Source organism: Pectinophora gossypiella, chromosome 24 (genome assembly GCF_024362695.1).
Source record: "Pectinophora gossypiella chromosome 24, ilPecGoss1.1, whole genome shotgun sequence".
NCBI classification, from domain to species: Eukaryota; Metazoa; Arthropoda; class Insecta; order Lepidoptera; family Gelechiidae; genus Pectinophora; species Pectinophora gossypiella.
Genome location: NC_065427.1, coordinates 5105880 through 5125155, shown reverse-complemented (window position 1 = coordinate 5125155; position 19276 = coordinate 5105880). Strand labels below are relative to the sequence as shown.

Genomic DNA, 19276 nt, shown 5'->3' with positions numbered 1-19276 from the left:
TGCAGCCACTGTTGATACGAAGTCCCGGGATGGAAACAATGATCCGTTTGGTGACAGGTATTCAGCTAGCACATTATTATAGGATGAAATGGTTAAAATGGACAAAAACTCTAAAAAAAATCCCTGAAAAGACAAGTAGCTGATCGCGTTCTATCTTCAGGTAGCGAATGAAAACGGATCCTTTCCCGTGAAACTACTTTATTGGAAACATATCGGCGGCGTAGGCGGAAGGCAAACTTATATGAAACTGGCTCAGGCTATTTCTGACTTTCTAAGAAGTTTCAGTGTAGAGGAACACTGAAAAAATAATCCCTTGGGACCAATGTGCACGAACTCCCGACTTTGAAATATTTCACAAATTGATTGATTCCTCACTTGGGATGTAGGTACCTATGTGTATTTGTAAAATTAAAATATCTATTTTTTCGACTAGCGTAGAACGACAATAAGAAATTACAATTCAGTATATAATGTTGACATAACTTCCATTTAATATAATTGTTGGATATTTTTATGAATCCGAAAAATAGAATTGCCCATACAAAACACCGACCAAGAGGAAAGGTACTTACATGATTGTAGAATTCGGTTTCTTCTGACCCCGAGGAACTCTGGATACTGTTAGTGCCTTTTCAGATCAAGTTTAAACACCACAAGTTGAATATTAGAGACATTTAACGTTATTTAAAAAAAAAACATTATACAGATACCCGCGAAGGCGGTAGCCGAGTCAACATTTTTTACTTCTTTTTTCGTGGCTTGGGGTGGTGGGATTTTTGGCGCGAACCAAAGGAATGTTTAGAAGAGATTTCATGGTCGGTTCCCTAACAATAAATAATTTGATTAAAGAAAGAAAACTTTATTATACAAAAAAAAGTAAATAAATCAAAGATGTAACAAAAGGTGAATTTTCAATTTAAATCTTTATTACTCGGAATACAACGTTCCTAATTTAGCATCTCCATTTATACCTAAAATGTAATGAGGATTTTTTAACGCATCCGTTTTTTGCGTTTATCTTTATAAATTATGTCCCATTTTTGTTTAAAGTTCCAAAGTTACTGACTAAAATGTGACATAACATTCGAATTACTGCAACACATGTCAAGTCGTAGTATGATCAAAACGCAATTATCTTAAAGTCGTATTAGCAAGTTTAACATAACTATTAAACCACACTTTACTATAAGCTTTCAACATCCACTTACCAGAAATAACGTCTAATCGTTGGTCAACAGCAAAGTCAACAGGCATTATGTCACAGTAAAAAGAGTACAGTGGGTAATAAAAACAATTTAATTCGAGCTCATTTCGCGATTTATCGGTTTCACAATATACCCCGTATAAACTTGGATAGATCAACGGGAGCAAGTATTTGTCGATTTGCCCTACTAGCCACTTGGCCACATCGAAATATGCCTACGCCTCTATATCACTATTGATATAGTTTAATTTCGCGACTCTGGTGGCACTATTTCCGCTCTGTCAGCTGTGTGTACTCAAGCAAGACCCAGGAGATGAGGTAAATCTAGCCTACTTATATTGTAACATCTGTAATACCGTGTGACTTGCAAAATAAATAAATACTTATTGATGTGGGGCGAAGAGTTACCGTTTTATGATTCTTCTATTCTGTTTTTTTTGTTCTATGATTCGGTCATTCGATTACGCTCGCTAGCGGCTGCTTGTATGAAGTAGACATACTGTTCTTTTTGTACTACGACTATGTGGTGGGCGTTTGATGGTCCATCCAACATTGTTAATACCCCGTTTTGGACAAACCTTGCGAGTGGCCTTTAACAATGTACCTCTTTTCAATCAATTCAATTTAGGCATTTTATGTCAACTATAAATCGTTTGACGACACAAAACTACTTTGTTAGGGATTTGAATGGTGTTTTTTTTATGACCCCATTTAATCTTACAGCAGTAACTACCGTTGTGCTTACCTTGAGCACATCCCGGACACTTCATACAAAACACCTCGTTTTACACAGACATTACACATTGACGTTATCGTACACGCGGTATACTATACCCGGTGGGAAATAGGCGTGAGTTTATGTATGTATGTATTTATATACTTACCTACTTTAAAAACACTGTTACGGTTTTGTATAAACCGGATGTGTGAAATATTCAGGTTAGGTGGACACCGTACTAGAGAGATGATGATGATAGATAGATAGATAGATAGAAAAGATTCTATCTTTATTTAGGTTTAAGACGTTACATAAATTTCTTAATATTAAAATTTGAACATATATGAAATGTAAGACTTAAAACCAAAAAGGGTACTAGCTCGGCTAATGTCGTATCGACCCACATGAGGGATAATACGACGCCGATTTTCAGCCAGACCCCTAAAAAATAACACACACATGATCACATGATGGTATGCTTAGCTACTTCAATTATAAAATGTTCCTAAAATAGTATGGGTTTGTAAAGCCAATATGATTGGTGTATTCAGCAAAGTGATATGTTTACAAAGATGTATTTTCCCGGTTTCGTCCAAGCGTGAAGAGATAAACCGACCAACTTGTTCAGGTGTTCCGACGTAATGGTTTCTTTTTATCCACGGAAAATGAAAATAGAAAGAAAACATGTTGTTCTCGTTTTTTTTTTTTTTAATTTATGTTGTTTCTGTAAGAAGCAATAGTAAGAAGACTAAGAAGTAATAGAATTGGTGGAGCCAAAAGTGTTTACCTACATTTAAGAAGACATTTAAATATTCGGATAAAAAAGTTTAGTTTTTGATTGAGACTTGTAAACACATCTAAGATCTAAATAGATTTCTAATAAGCTTGCAAAGAGATACTATAAGCGAAGCTATAAATTGTTAATGTTCAAAACCGCGGAGCATTACAATACTAAAGACAAGGCACGTTAAGCCGATGGTCCCGGGCTAAACACCTCCACCATTCCTTACTGGAGTAGCAGCGTAGTGGAGTATACTACATACTCCCTCCAGCTGATGTAGGGGATGCCTGTGCCTGGCAGTGGGACGTGTATAGTCTATTATGTGTGTTTGTATGTAAATAGAAAACTTATTAAAATAACCTAGACCTTTAAAAGACCCAAATCCAATTTTTCTATACCATCATTTCATCGGTTTCCAGAAAAAAACCTCTTTAAACCAACCCGTAGTACTTAAACAGAAATATGGCCTCTCGTCATGCGATAGAGGCTCGTACAAGTACCTACGCCTTTGTTCTAGACCACATTCGTTTTTAAACCCATTTACTGTCTAGACTTTAAGAGCTTTTGAAAGATTTTTAGCTGATATTTGGCCGTTTTTAATGCAGTGAAGAGTACCTACTATTTATCTTCCCGGCGTTGTTCTAAAAACAAACAGATGGGTTTGTGTCCCTTCTAACACGATGGACCTTTAATGGGAACATGCTGATCACTCTAACAGCTTCAATGGTCCAGTGGTTGAGCGTTGGTCCTGAACACGTCTAAGTTACCGGGTGAGAGCCCTCAACGCTTCCCATTTGTCCAGCAAAAAATAAAGATAACGTCTAAAAAATGTCTCTGCGGAACTATCCCTGGTTTGGTAAGGACATTACCGGCTCATCTTAAATAGTTTAAGACATGTTGGCTAGTACTTGACACTGGAGTGCCTACTAGCGTTGGACTCTGAATTCGGCAAACGGCTTAAGTAGAATCATCTTCTGAAGTATCTTGTGAAATGGTCGAACCCATGGTATAAGAAGACCAGGTATGCTCAATCCTATGACAAGCCGCCATTGCTAGCCCACTGATGACGTAAGTTTTACCATTAAATTGGTATCTGCAACATTCCAAGGACGTAAATTTTATTATTGAAAATTAAGCGAATATACTGATTAATGTATTTAATTACTTACTATTACTTGTCACATGTATAAAAAAATATTAAAACTGTAAGTAAATCTTTTACTAAAAGTTCAAAATTTCCTTGCAAAGTAAATATAAAAATATTGGACGTGGGTAATTTATTTATTAAGTACGAAATGGCAACGCAGGGTGGGATGACGTCAGCTGGGCTAACCTTGAAATGTTAGCTGTCACTTTTGAGCATACCTGGTTTTCTTAAACCATGGTCGAACCAACTGTATTAGTTAAAACTGCACTTAGGATATTAATAACTCATTGGTGCAAGTCCGGTACTGGGGCTCGGACCGACGCTCTCTGGTGGTTTCTATACACAATAGAAAATTACATCAAACAACCTTCACATCGTACGAGGGTTCAGTATTTATAGAAAACCAACATTTAATTTGCATGTACAGGGTTGATATTGTACGGAGCAGTAACGTAATATGCTCACGAGTATTATTTGACTTTCAAATGAGTAATATCTTTGTTACCTTCACTTACTGTTGAGGCTTGTTAAGAATATATTAAGAAGAGTTATGCTTACGTACAAAAATGGAAATTGACCAATTAACATCTCTCTATCTAGCAACCATTGTCATCACCATCGTCACCGTATCTTCATCAAATTTTTCACAGGGTCCATTTACCTTACCTGAAGATTTGACAGATTTCGGTTTTTGCAGAAGCGACTGCCTGATTGACCTTCCAACCCGCGAAGGGGAAAACAATCCAATACTTACAAATTTGGTCACATACCTCTGACAGGCATTTCTCGGGAATGTGGGTTTCCCCCCGGGATAAAACTCGTCTACTACTTCAGCCCTCGCGGCACAGCAACCATACCGTGCGCGACGCGACTTGTGTCGAAGGCTTTGAACAATAGCATTCGCTGCGTCTATTGGTCGTAACCCTCGATAAAATTCGCGGTTGCGTACAGAGCATGCAGAATCTCACCAATTTCTTCTCTTCCCCAGACCGCTTGTACTTCGCGACCCTAAAGACGGGGTACAAACCGAAGCCGACCCGCAACAGCAAATACTTCCACATAGAAGATGACATTGTCTACGAGAACTTCTACTTCGACTTCGGGCCGTACCACCTCTGCCACCTGTACCAGTTCTGCAACAGGCTCAACGAGGAGCTTGAGAAGAATCCGAAGAAGAAAGTGGTTTTCTACACGAGCAACAATGAGACGCTGCGGCTTAATGCCGCGTACCTTATTGGGAGTTATCAGGTGGGTCACTTGACATAAAACTGCACATGTGCCTACCTACCTTAACATAAACTGCCTATATACGTCCCACGGCTGGGCACAGGCCTCCCCTCAATCAACCGGAGGGGGTATGGAGCATACTCCACCACGCTGCTCCAATGCGGGTTGGTGGAGACCTACCTACCTTAATACTTACTATTTCCTTCCCTCGGCGCAGCGACCTGAAGATGATTTTAGCCTCCGACACCAAATGACGCCATTCGCTTCTTCCTTCCTTATATTTTACTTCTTCTATGGTGTGGGTTGTGAGGTGGATTACCAACCCCATGAACCCTGGTGTCAGGATTATTATTGAGCCGCCATAGGTCCCTCACGGCTCATGTAACAACTACGTACTTACATCAGTAAGTAATAACCGGGAATAACGGCTTAACGTGCCTTCCAAAGCACGGATCATTTTACTTTCGGAGAATCAGGTGATCAGCCTGTAATGTCCTAACCAAACTAGGGATCACAAAGTGATTTTTGTGATTTGTCCTCACGTGTGAGCACAACGCTCAACCACTGGACCACGGAGGCCGTTATTTTTTTTTTTTTTGACGTGACTTATTGTAGATTTGCCGCAGATGGCATTAACTACTTGGCCGGACGAATGGGGAGCGCTGAAGGCTCTCACCCGGTACAACGTTTAAGACAATAGGCCTGAGGGTGCCCAGTTGGGCGCGAACCTCGGCTCAGGGCGTCGTCTGAGAGGAAAAATATTTGAAAGAATTAATCGACCCTAGTGGGTCGATAGTGATAAGCGCTGAATGAGGGAAATCGTCGACCACGCCGGCGGGGTCGGTATCGGGGGTTATATTTTACTAAGCATCATATAATATGACACATATAAGAGAGACTAGATTACGTCCTTTTAAAATCAATAGGGCGGTATCCTATTACACTATCCAAGCGAGTGTTACATAGAAGAGCTTTAGATACCAATGAAGGACTTTCCACACTACGTTACCCAAAAAATTTATACAGATGGCGCTGTAAAGAAATTCTTCATTTAACCTTCTAATTTCATGGATAAGGATACAGACATAATGCTTCTTTTGCCTTTGTTTTTGGCTATAAATGATGACCCTTTTATTATACCTAGGCACAATACATCTTCCAACCATTATATTATTCTGATCAAAATAAAGAAAAGCAATATAGGTAGTAATGTGAGACCCAGTGGGTGGTAGGTAGATATAGCGGTAAATTGGGTCGGAGTGTCCGTTCTATATGTAGTATTGTTCTTTATTCTCTGCCCACAACTTTAGATATTACGGGCATGACTTTACTCATCTTTTTTTGACGTGATGACGTAGATTTGCCGCAGATGGCATTAACTACTTGGCCGGACAAATGGGGAGCGCTGAGGGCTCTCACCCGGTACAAAACTTAAGATAACAGGCCTGAGGGTGCCCAGTTGGGCGCGACTCTCGGCTCAGGGCGTTGTCTGAGGGGAAGAATATTAGAAAGAATTAATCGATCCTAGTGGGTCGATATCGATAAGCGCCGAATGAGGGAAATCATCGAACACGCCGGCGGGGTCGGTATCGGGGTTCTGAAGTGTTTGGTGTCGCTGATTGGCCGCTTCTATCGCTAGAAGTTTACTAATCAGTGACTTTACGTATGTGTGTGGGTAGTTCATATACATAAGTTCTAACTGGATTTTTGCAAAAAGACAGGATTCAAGGATATTTTTGAGTTTTCTGTAATGAGATTAGCCACCGGTGTTCGAAGATCTACCCTTTTTCTTCTCCAGCGGAGAAATAAATACAATAACATTGCGAAATCAACAGCCACAAGTAGCGTCCACCTCGTGCAATAATTGGGGCTAATCACCAATCAAGGAGAATTGAACCGTGAACGCTGATGCTGTTTGTATAACTACGTCGGTCTCTGGCTTATTGGGTTAGGTCTTGTTTCAATCAGGGACTGTATGACTTCACACCTTTGAGTAACATACAATATTAGTACAGATCTGGCCCCAAACAAATTTATATATGTATGTCAAAAAATCTTCCAAATCGATTTATCATCCTAGCACTATATACAGGCTGTTAGTGACATCGTAACGAAAACTTTAAGAGATGATTCAGACCATGATATCAAGTGGAATTTTCCGTCGCAAAAGTATGGAACTGAAAGTAATTTAAGGTGGTATTAATAAACTAATCTCAGCTTCGAGACTGCCCTCAAGATCATGTCAATGTGACAGTTCTCATATAAAAAACACGGACTTGAGCACGATTTTGAGGGCAGTCTTAGCTGAGATTAGTTTATTAATACCACCCATAAAAAACACACTAACATTTTCATGAATTTTCCGACGGGAAATTCCACTTGATATCGACTCATGATCTCACTCGTCAATATGTGATGAGTGAAGCCTAAAGGTATAATGAGTTGAAAAAAGTTTATAAAAGGAAATAAAATGAGGCGCACTAAATCCAAACTTGGATTTCCCGCCAACGAGTCGATACGTTAGGGGCGATGCTAGTCAAAGAGTATAAATATTTACAATAAGTATGTCAAAATAAATGTAATTTTCATAAGTGAATAAGTCAAGTCAATTCGTTACGATGTCGCTAACACCCTGTATATTTCGCATAGACTATTATGCCCAGTGGGGCGTATAAGTAGTTTTATATCGGTTCGCGTGGGAAGCCATTGTTCTCCACATTATACTAGTTGAGAAGTGTTCACATGAGGTTAAGATCGTATCTCCATTTTGAAGATAAATAACTCCATTCACACGATGAGATCCAATCTGTTAAAGTTATGAAGCTATATTTATGAAGATGTTTTTGAGAAAGTTGATGTTAGGTTTTGTTATAGCTGTAGATACCCTTTCGGCGTTTAATGATCACATTTGAAAATTACCACTTCTTAGAATGATTATCACTCTTGGAGTATGTATTCCTACTTTCACACCCTTGCCAGTACCAAGGTACTGGCTGTAGATAGATAGATAAAATACTTTATTGAGCACAATGGACATAAAATACAGAGATAAGGACAACATATACAGAAAAGCACAACAGGCGGCCTTATTGCTCATGCAGCAATTTCTTCCAGGCAACCTTTGGGTACAGGAAAATTTTGTACAAGTATAATAATAGCGGGTGGCTGTAGTGTTTTGACTTCGGTTATCGTACGTGACAAGTTTCTTCCATCTCCTTTCCATTTCCGGGATAAGAACTATTGTGTTTACTGTTTGATTAAGCAAGCTGCTACAAATTAAAATTAATAATTTTTTTTTATATTTTATATTCATACCTTGTCATCATCTCCCTAGCGTTATCCCGGTTTTTCACAGAGTCCGCTTACCTAACCTGCAGACTTGACAGGTCCGGTTTTTTTAAACCAGCCCAATACAGATTAGGTCACATACCTCCGAAAATACGTTTATACCTTGTACCAAACTAAATTATATTCATTACTGGCTTGTATTGTAATTGATAGATATAATTGCCGCATTAAGGCTTTTCCTGCAGGCTTTGCAGGGCGACCGAAATTACGCGAGAGAGAGAGAGAGAGATTGGTCACAGCCGTCGATATCTTTCGAACAACGCGCGGCGCGGTTGTCATGCCGCGAGGGTCGATTTGATAAAATATACCGATCTAATTACTTTACGATAGTCACGCATTCGGTTGAATGGCTTTTTAAGCACATACAAAACCTGGATATGAAAATAGTAGACAGATATGCCTAGATAAATATTAAAATATTAAGCAACAGCTTGTAATATAATTCAGTATTACATACGCCAATTAAGAGCTGTGGTAGCTCTGTTGAAAGACGTTCGACTCTCACTGTGATATCGCAGAGTCGAATCCCAACACTAGTCTTAACCAGTAATTTTCACTTTTGGAGTCCCAAGTTTGGATCATAAATCAGGTTAGGTAAGCGAATACCGCTAGGGATATGATGATGATAACATACGTCAATTAAATTTGCTACAATCAGATGCGGTACTGAAAGCGTTCTGAAGAGGGAAGCGCACATACAAACTGTTACAGTACCAAAAATTCAATAATAAACTCCCTCGTTAAAAAGAAAAGGAAAAGTTCATTCTTTAAACGTCTGTTTCTTAAATGTACTCAGCCTAGTGATTTGGCGCTAATTAATTGAATGTAGAATTATACGAATACATTCCTGAAAAAGGAAAAAATTGTTCACAATGAACCAATTAGTAGTTTTATAGCTTTTTGTAGCAAAAGTTTAAGCTTTTGTTCTTAGAGAATTTGCATTGTTAGCGTTATTATAATTAAATTGTTCGTAATATAATGATGTAAGTTATTACCAATTGAATTGTGATGGAAAAAGCTGAACAGGTTTCTCTTTTCATCGTATTTATTATCATAAGTTTCAATGGTCTGGGTGTGAAGTAAATATATTATATAGAATGCTCTCAGCTGTTTATCTTCTCCATAACTCCTTCCAGGCTGTGGTTCCCGTGCATCTGGCCTTCCAAGTCTAAAGGAAAGCCAGCCCAATACAGGTTAGGTCACTACCACCGAAACGCATTTCTCGGGAATGTGGGTTTCCTCATGATGTTTTCTTTCACCGCTGAGCACGTGATAATTTATGATTCAAACATGAATTCGGTTAAGCCCATGCTGGGGTTTGAACCTGCGACCACACAGTGAGAGTCAAGCGTTCTTCCAACTGGGCTACCACGGCTGTTACGTATGTATGTAAGAAATAAACATACATATATACACTCACGCCTATTTCCCACCAGAGTAAGTAGAGACTGGGATTCCATTTGCTTCGATCCTGACACACTTCTCTTGAAGAAATAAAGACTATGGACAAATTGGAGATGTCCTTAGAAAAGGTTCAGTACGATCTACTCTGATTGGAGAATGTGGAGGTAGCATGAGAAGTGCCAGGATCGAAGCAAATGGAATTCCATAGTTAGTTTACTCCGTTCGGAAACAGGCGTAAGTTTATGTATGGATGAAATAAAGACTACAACTACCTAACCACCAGACCGCCACCAATACACCAGCACCTGTACTTATTTTCTCTCTATTTCCTTCCAGATAATCTACCTAAACGCCTCCCCAGCAGCGGTATACAAGCAACTCACAGACGGTTCCGACTGGTCCCTCCTTAACTTCCGCGACGCGAGTGGCGGGCCTCCTCTGTTCGACATCTCTCTCCTAGACGTGCTGCACGGCATGAAGGTAGCTCATGACGCGCGGTTCTTCGACTTCGAACACTTCGACGCGGAGCAGTACTTGTTTTACGAGGTTTGTTGTTTGCCTAGTTTATACAGAATGTTCCATCTCTTGTTATTGACCGCGTTCGGGCACGTTGCAAGTTTCCCAAAAGTATCGAGAAAACTGCTGAAATCCAGTGAAAATTAAGCTACAGTGAAGTGTTATTTGGTGTGTGGTGTGTGGAGCAGAAATATAGGAATTCCACCTTTGTTGCACGGGAGGTCTCCCCAAGTTGGATAATTATTGCAACCACGCGGTTAGTCCTTAGAAGCATTTCCCCTTTCTGCCACTGCCAATTTATTTTGTAAAAATAAAAACAATATAATACATACAAAAAAGTCCAGCGCCTATCCATAATTGGTTGGTTCCATCCGTGGTCCAGTGATTGAGCTCACGATCCGGAGGTCCCGGGTTCGAATCCCGGTGGGGACATTGTGGGCAGATCGCCCGATTGGCGCACGTCAGGGGTCTATGGCGGCTCAGTAGTAACCCTGACACTTGGTTTGATGAAGTCGGTCATTGATCTTACAACCAACACTGTGGAAGGAGTACGTCTCTAACGTGTCTTTCTTTCTTCAATAGAAGGTAGAGAATGGGGATTTGAACTGGATCATTCCGGGCAAGATGTTGGCGTTCTCCGGGCCGCACCATCGCTCGCGACTCGACCGCGGGTACCCGCTGCATAGCCCCGAACACTACCACCACTACTTTCGCAGACACAGGTTGGATTTTACACAATACAATAACTCTACTCATATACACACAAATACAATAAACTTTATACAGTCGTCTTATACCGCCTTATTACAAAACAAAAGAAATATAACCAGGTTTAAAATAAAGGCAAATTAGAGTATTTTTATAAGGCGGATAATGGTGCTGATTTCAGTAGATACCATCTAATTTTATTTTAAGTAATACATGTCATTTTCTTATACTCTCTTTCGGCCAGTAGGCATAAGTTTTATAGGTAAAATTATAACTGTAGTTATCATATCACTTGCTTGCGCTCTGCGATGCGTAGCCGAGACACGAACTGCACAAAATGTTTGTTTACCTTTTGCTTACCCACAAGTTTTTGTTACCTACTTATCTATGTATAATGTAAGACGGACATCGTAGATACCTAGCATCGACACAAACCATGGTTTAACGATGCTAGTTAGTTTAATCACTGTTTGTACTTAATTTTTGAAATAAATAAAAAAAAAAAATACGTCGAAAACGAAAGAGACCGACAGGCATAAAATTTTGAAGAGAAGCTTTTTATACTGAAACACGTTAATTTTAGGCAGAAATATAAAAAGCCTCCCATATTTTTATATTGGCGAATAACCCGACAGAATTAAGTCATCCGTCCCTTTTCTTTTCGGCGGATAAGAGAATGATGTCTTTTTTTTATAGAGGGGGAGATGCCTTATGCATATCCAGTCGCTCGAACGACTGAGTTATGTGTGACTCGCGCCCACTAAAACCCGCAATATTTTGTTGTTATATTCTTTAGAGCGTGAGTTTTCCGTGGTCGAGTTTTAGTTTTTAAACTTTCATTTTTTATGTTTGTGAGTATCCTTGGGGGTGAGTGATGTAGCTTGTAATGTATGAACGTTATTTTGATGTTTGCTCCAGGGTTACCACCATAGTGCGCCTCAACAAGAAGTCGTACGACGCTCGTCAGTTCACGGCCCACGGGTTTGAACACCGGGAATTGTTCTTCGTCGACGGGTCTGTCCCCACTGATCTCATCGTCAATCGGTTCATCAGGGTTGCTGAAGCCGCGAAAGGGGCTGTTGCTGTACATTGTAAAGGTGAGTTAAGGTTGTAGGGAGCAGGGATGTTAGGGAGCTCCGTAACCGTAACCGAAACTATCGGATATCCGAAATGAAAAATTATCCGTAACCGTAACCGAAATAAAAAAAATCGACTTGATAATAACTCAAGAGTCATGAGCTGAATCATCCCCCTCAATATTCGGTACGGTGTCACATAAACCCTTTATATGTATTTGGAAAAACTGGAGTTTTCCTGACACAGGCATTTTGTTGCCTAGAAGGAAACTCCAGTTAGTTAGTTAGTGGGCTCTGTTTTCCGCATTTAGACTCGTAAGATAGCTCATTATGCGTGCTATTGTTGACTACGTAAGCCAACCTAACTCCTTCCAGAAGCTCAGAAGCCTCCTGGGGTTCCTTTGAGGATTTTTACCCGTTGAGCTGACACTCCCATGTATTCCAGGATTACATGAGGGGCAGTTTCTTCTGCATCCAGACAGCCTCTACGAAGTGCTGTTTGTAGCAAAGCTGTCCGTTATCCCTAAATTAAATAGATGTTTGTTGAGTGGGCAGTGACCCGTAATGCTGCCCACTACTATTCGGAGGTCGTTGTGGTTTAAGCGAAGCAGTCGGCGAGTGAAGCTCTTGGATATCATAGGCATGATATCCTTCGACTGTCTGCATGTGGGCAGCTGCGCCCATCTGTCGTTGTGGAAACTCCAGTAAACATTTGAAAAAAAAAATGTATTTTTTTACTTGTTTAACAGCGGGCCTAGGCCGCACGGGCACGCTAATAGCGTGCTACATGATGAAGCACCACGCGTTCACTGCGCGAGAAGCGATAGCTTGGCTGCGCGTCTGCCGGCCCGGCTCGGTCATCGGGCACCAGCAGTGGTTCTTGGAGAAGTAAGTACCTATTTGTAATGTCAAGACTAATAGTAGTAACAGAAGATCGGAACTCTGCGGGTCGCACCACGAGTCCGGTCCGGTATCGCCCTATTTTCATATCTCAGGCCTACGGAGGCCCGGACTTTTGGAAGGCGTGCGTGGGGCCGAAGCCTACACGGAGAGGCCCCTTAAGACAGTTTAATCTAAATGTGGTGTGACAACAACCGGCGATTATCCCTGTATGCACTATGGGAGTGCACCCAAAGACAATCCCCGGTTCGTGTAGGATTATTATTATTATTACCTGGTGCCGCGATGCGGTCACATAACATAACAAATACTTTATTGCACAAACAGGAAAAACAAAATACAAAACAAAAGAGAAATAGAATTAGTACAATAGGCGGCCTTATTGCTAAGTAGCAATCTCTTCCAGGCAACCTTTAAGTATAGGAGATATTGAATATTATGTAATATAGCGGGATAGTGCAGCATGGGAATACTTGTACATATAAAAATACACTTTCACCTTGCGTATCGAACCCGATTCGGTACCAGACAAGTTCAGTCGTGTGGATGTCGCCGCACCGAAATCAGTCCCCGAGTGCGAGTCCGGTTCACACGGAAGCACACCCCGGACACTTCATACAAAACACCTTGTTTTACACAGATACTACACGTGCGTGTGACGTCTGACGCCCATAATATTGAAGACTAAAAAAGACCGAGGGGGGGGGGGGGGGGGGTGACGTAAACCTAACTCAGCCGCTGGTGGGGAGCGGCGAGTTGGCGTTCTACACGTAGTATTACTTATTCTATGGCGGAAGGTATCATACTACGGAACCACCATACGCACATATTGCATGTTTATTCCACTCCTCTCCCCCCACCCCAGTCATTTCAAGATCGATGATATCAATGATTCTAAACAAAATCCTCAAGAAATCTTAATATTTGGCCAAAGGTGTTTAGAATCCTTGGCACATTGACCCTTGAAATTATTGGTTGTGAAAAAATAATCAAATATTTTTTGTGCTTATGTGATGACTAAAAACGTGTTATCTGCCATTACAAACTAAGTTTACTTCCTATTTATCCCAGCGTCCAATCTCGCATGCACGCGGAAGGCGAGGCGTACAGGCGGCGTCACAACATCACCTCCCTCCCAGTATTCACTCGCGGCATATACAGCGACCTGCCGCTGGAGCCCCTACCTGATGAGGACACCACGAGAGAGACCAAGGAGAAGCCAGTGTCGTTGCAAACCATACTCAATAATAAGAACAATAAGGTAAGGATTTGACAGGAAAGTTGGGCGAGTTAGAGTGAGATGGTGCATGTGAGACGAATGTTTAAGAAGTTATTAAAAAATATATATATAAGATAACATAACAGTATCACGCATGTATCCTCGAGGGGGTAGGAGAGGTGTCGCGACGTGTGGTCCATAAATTTATGCCTGTCGATTACCTGTCCCTTTCCTTTCCGGCGGATAAGAAAACGACAGGTATAACTCAAAATAAAATTAGGTGGTGTCTATAGGAATTAGCACCAGCATGTGACATTACACATAGCAATAACACTTCAGGCTATCTTCTTTAAAAATTATAAAATTAGAAAGAATATTAGCGATTACAGTATCAGTCTTAGCTTTGCTTTATGTATGAAGCCACTAAATACCCATTTCTATCTTCAACAGTTGGACAACGCCAACGCCCTCAACGCCAACGAGGCGGACTCAGAAAACAACGTGACCGCTGTCATCGGCAAGTATAAGACCACACCCACACCAATGCTCCCCACAAAAACCGTATTCACACCCAAAATGAACTACATGCTACCCACAAACAACATCAGAAACTCTGCAAACTCAAACCTGAAACCGCAACCGAGGATCTTGAACTCAAATCTAAAGTCACATTACGCGTCAAAGACCTCCACGTTCCCGCCAACTAGAAGTGCCAACGCCCAAGCCAGCAAGCTCACTGGCAGTGTCAAAAGCCCCTTTACTGGCAAAAGCAGCTTCCACGGCCAAAGAGCTAATCTTGCTCGTCCTACGATAGGTTTCACTCACAGCAGCCCCTTGAAAACTTCACGGAAAGTCGTCAGTAAAAACACTTCTAGCGATACGACTGTTGTGACCACATTGAGCAACGTCACGTCGACTTTATCAGCGTTGACTGAGAACTGTCATTTGAATGGAAAAAATAGGCTTCCGTCCGAGCCGAATTTGAAGTCCGTTACAACAACTAAAGCGACAGCTACAAGTGTGAATTTGCGCAAGAAGTTGATCGTCCGATCGAATTCTAATTCGCGAAAGAAGTTGCCTAAAAACAACGCGCCGAAGACGAATCTTGAAGCCTCCCAAGAGTTATCTTCAAGTGACACTAACGTCACAAATATATCAGCTGATTCTTTAGAAACCCCGTTTAGGTTCCGTCGGAAAAGGGACAAGTCTAATAGTCCCGAGCCGATGGATTGCATTTCCAACTCTGTGATCACTGCAGACGTGACCCCTGACAATTTTGAGGAGACAAACAACTCTCAAGGGAACAAGTTGTATAAAATAAAGGCGCTAAGAAAGAAATGCCCCGCGTTCGGTGTAAGTTTACTAAAGAAAGACGGCATCCAAACTCGGTCGAGTAGCTGCGCCAGTAGCTCGACTGTTAAGAAGAAATGATCTCTGTGAATTGATTTGTTAGTCTAGTTGTATTTGCACTTCATAGAGATTCTAGTTTTACGGTGTTGGCTAGTTAGAAGAGATCTTTTGAAAGATTTATAAGATTTATAAATATTACTATTGCTCCAATCGATTCACACGTTTGTCGACTAAAGAGATATTATATCCATTTGAGAATCAAAACATTCTCTACTAACTAGTCAACAGAAACACGTGCATAGCACGACAATATTGTACTGTGTAGATGTATAAGTTGATAGATTTGTATAGACCCCTCTGACTGAACTAAACTACTCATATCATACTTTGCAAGACGTTCTATCTACACAAATTTATCGACTTTAGTGTAATATCGATGTATAGAGAATATTTTATACAGAGTGCTTGGAGGATTTTTGTTCGACTCTAAATAACATTTCTTTATTATTAGTCAAATATTGTGCAAATATAAGTCTATCAAGTTAAATACAACGCAATTGTGTCACAATATTGTTGATAGTATCTCGATATTAAATTTATCATCGTTTTAAGTCCTAAATGGTGCTGATTCCAGTACACACCTCTAAATTTATTTAAGTTATACCTGTCATTTTCTTATCCACCGAAAAGGAAAGAGTCGGGTAATCGACAAGCATAAAATTTATGGAAAACAAAAACCCTCTCAAAAATGTATATTGGCCAATAATCCGACAGAATTAATTTGATAGCACTCGTCAAACGGGTTGCATATCAGCAAAATACCTATTATATTCGCCCGGACTTTCATTCATTCATTCACTCATTCATTTTAAAATTAACAGTTGTTAATCATTCGTCCCTTTCCTTTTCGGCGGAGAAAATAACAGGTATAACTTAAAATTTTGCATGGAATTGCATTTACCAATATATATGATCAAAGAGTTAACTCATACACACACACACACACACAATAAAATTCGAAGGTTTGAAAAGTTTCTTATCAAAAAAACCTACGTACGTAAAGTAAAACAAAGGTCTACTGTCAAAATATTATGTCTACTTACTACTACTTATACAAAGCGAGGAATTGTTTTTTTTGACGTTATCTATTGTGGCAAATGGCATTAACTTTTTGGCCGGAGTGGGGTTTTATTGAATCTACGAATACGGTAGTTTCCAACTAGTCAAATCAGTTACTATTTACTAAACGTCAAAATACGAAACTACTGTGGTATTTGTACGAAAAAGCGACCTGTGACGTCATAGAAAAACATGGCAAAATGTCGCACTTATTCTAACACTTTTCTTTATAAATTCATTAATAAGTTGAATAGTAAAAATAAATCGTCTTTGTCACTTTTAGATCTGTCTTTATTTAGTAATCAGAATTTCATAATTTATCTTTGATCTAGGAAACTATCCAAATCTATATTAAAACTAAATAATAAATCATTTATTCTACAATCATTATTTAGCGTCGTAACGATAGTCCTCTTCGCCCTTTATAAAGCTGTGTGTTGTTAACCCCACGTGAAGCCTAAATGTTTATAACCATATACTACATGTTTAACTTAGACGAATTTGATTCTACGACTGATTGTCTTTATTTTTATGACTATTCTATGACTTTGCAGTGGCCTATGGTATTATTTTTCTTAAAGAAATGCTTTTTTTACTATTGATATTGTTATATCGTTCGTTTATTTTAAGCTTTCCTTATATGTTGCCTTTGAAAGGCAAACTTATTGAAAGAAAAACGTCGATCGTTTTTAAAATGACTTTAAAATAATAAATTAAGGTTCCGAGATTTTCTAAAATCAGATTGGTCTTCCGGTCAACATTATGTTCACATTTGTGTTAATATATCATGTAATATAATATCATGTTTGTATACTACAATACGCCAACATTGCCGTTCGTGATAACTTAGCCCCAAAACGGATTTGCTAAACATAGAAAAAAAAAGAATACAAATTGTTTATTATAAAAGGACGCCACACACAAAGACAAGATAATAACATCACTAAAAATCAACATCTGTTTTTCTTCAGTCGTGTGGGTTGTGAGGTGGATTATCAACCTTATCAACCCTGGTGTCAGGGTTATTATTGAACCGCCAAACGCCCCTGTATTGCTCAAGTAACGACTACTTACTTACATCAGTAAATAGTAACCGGGACCCGGCTAAGCACTGATCATCTTACTTTCGGACAATATTGATCAGCCTGTAATGTCCTAAACAAACTAGGAGATCACAAAGTAATTTTTGTGACGTTTCCATAAAAATATCGCATAATTGATGATGGCCACATCAAAAATAATTCGTCTAAAAAAGCAATCTAGCTATTTGACAATCGCGTATCTCTTTTATTACCTATATATTTGCCATGTTTTAAAATCTTATGTATACCAAAGGGGAGTTGCGAGTCATTCCCAACACAAGTACTCTAGTTACTTACTGGGAAGTCTCGACAACAAACTTCGTTACAATTATGTGAAATAAAACTATTTTTATTTTTTTTATTTTTATTTATTTTATATGCTCAAATGTCAAATTGCAATATTGCTTTTTAGATGAATTGCGGCCTTTTTAAACCTGGTATATTTTTCCACATTAACAATTTTTTTAGCAAATCCGTGTTCGGGCAAAGTAGCACGGTTGGCAAACTTGTCGTATTTTATTGAATATTATTTTTTATACATCTGTCTACTATTTGTCTACTTATTCTTTACAGGTTTCTAGTAAACTCTACTTTATTTGATGATAATTTAATTATTGACGATATATTTTTCTATTTCTTGTTTTAGACAATCGGTCGAAATAGTTGTAAGGGAAAATATTTTTATAGAATGTAAATTACATAGTGATTTCCAATAAAATGCCATTTTGTTTCCGAGCTTCTATTGAGCGGTAATTTACGAAATGTTGTTTTGTTAATAGAATTAGTGTTTTATCAAAATATTTGCAATATATTCGTTTGAATGACAATTTATGTAAAGACATTTTGATTTTTAGTTTCGAATATGTCATTGGTTGTTGTTGTTGTAAAAGTGGTGCACATCAAGGGATTTTTGATTTTTGCGGGTGTTTGGATGAGTCCTTATGGAGAAAATAGGGTTATTCATTTTGACTGTGTTTATTACTACAATGTACATCAGGTGTTGCTACTGTTGAGTGTTCTTAAATTTTGATAGTTCCCCATACTATTTTGAGTCGTCAATTTAAGAGCCACGCTCTTGTCGGTGCAGCATTTTCCATGCTACCTTTTAGGGAAAAATAGGGCAGTGGTTTCCCTCTTGCCCTCCGCCCCGCAGTACTCTGTCTGACGCGAGTGGGATGGCGCCCAGAGAAGTCTATTACAAAGACATACAAGGACTCCTGTCCTCCGCCTCTGAATAGTACTGACAGTTACTGCTGCCCTCTGTCAGGTTCCAGGCAACTATTTTGAGTAAACAAACATTATTGTTTTGGTTATATTTTATCACTGCAACCCTTTGAGCAGCGTTCAACTGCAAAATCATAGTGTTATATTTATTCCCTAAAGATCGGAATGAAGAAAATTTAGAAAAACTTATTTTCAAACAAAACTGCCTTTTTCCGACTCATAACTGCTTTTCTTTTCGTAACTCATCCTTCAA

General features: G+C 39.4%; 1 protein-coding gene across 3 annotated transcripts in view; it reads left to right on the top strand.

Moving 5' to 3' along the window:
* Positions 1–17696, top strand: part of LOC126377843 (dual specificity protein phosphatase CDC14A-like) — a 37686-nt gene extending 19990 nt beyond the window's left edge. For all 3 annotated transcript variants that reach the window (XM_050025816.1, XM_050025817.1, XM_050025815.1), the window contains 7 exons: positions 4839–5098; positions 10166–10375; positions 10928–11067; positions 11972–12150; positions 12879–13017; positions 14101–14290; positions 14699–17696. In XM_050025816.1, the coding sequence (XP_049881773.1) occupies positions 4839–5098; positions 10166–10375; positions 10928–11067; positions 11972–12150; positions 12879–13017; positions 14101–14290; positions 14699–15679 (2099 nt within the window). In that variant the 3' untranslated portion in view covers positions 15680–17696. The remainder of the gene's footprint in view (positions 1–4838; positions 5099–10165; positions 10376–10927; positions 11068–11971; positions 12151–12878; positions 13018–14100; positions 14291–14698) is intronic.
* Positions 17697–19276: the final 1580 nt, after the last annotated feature.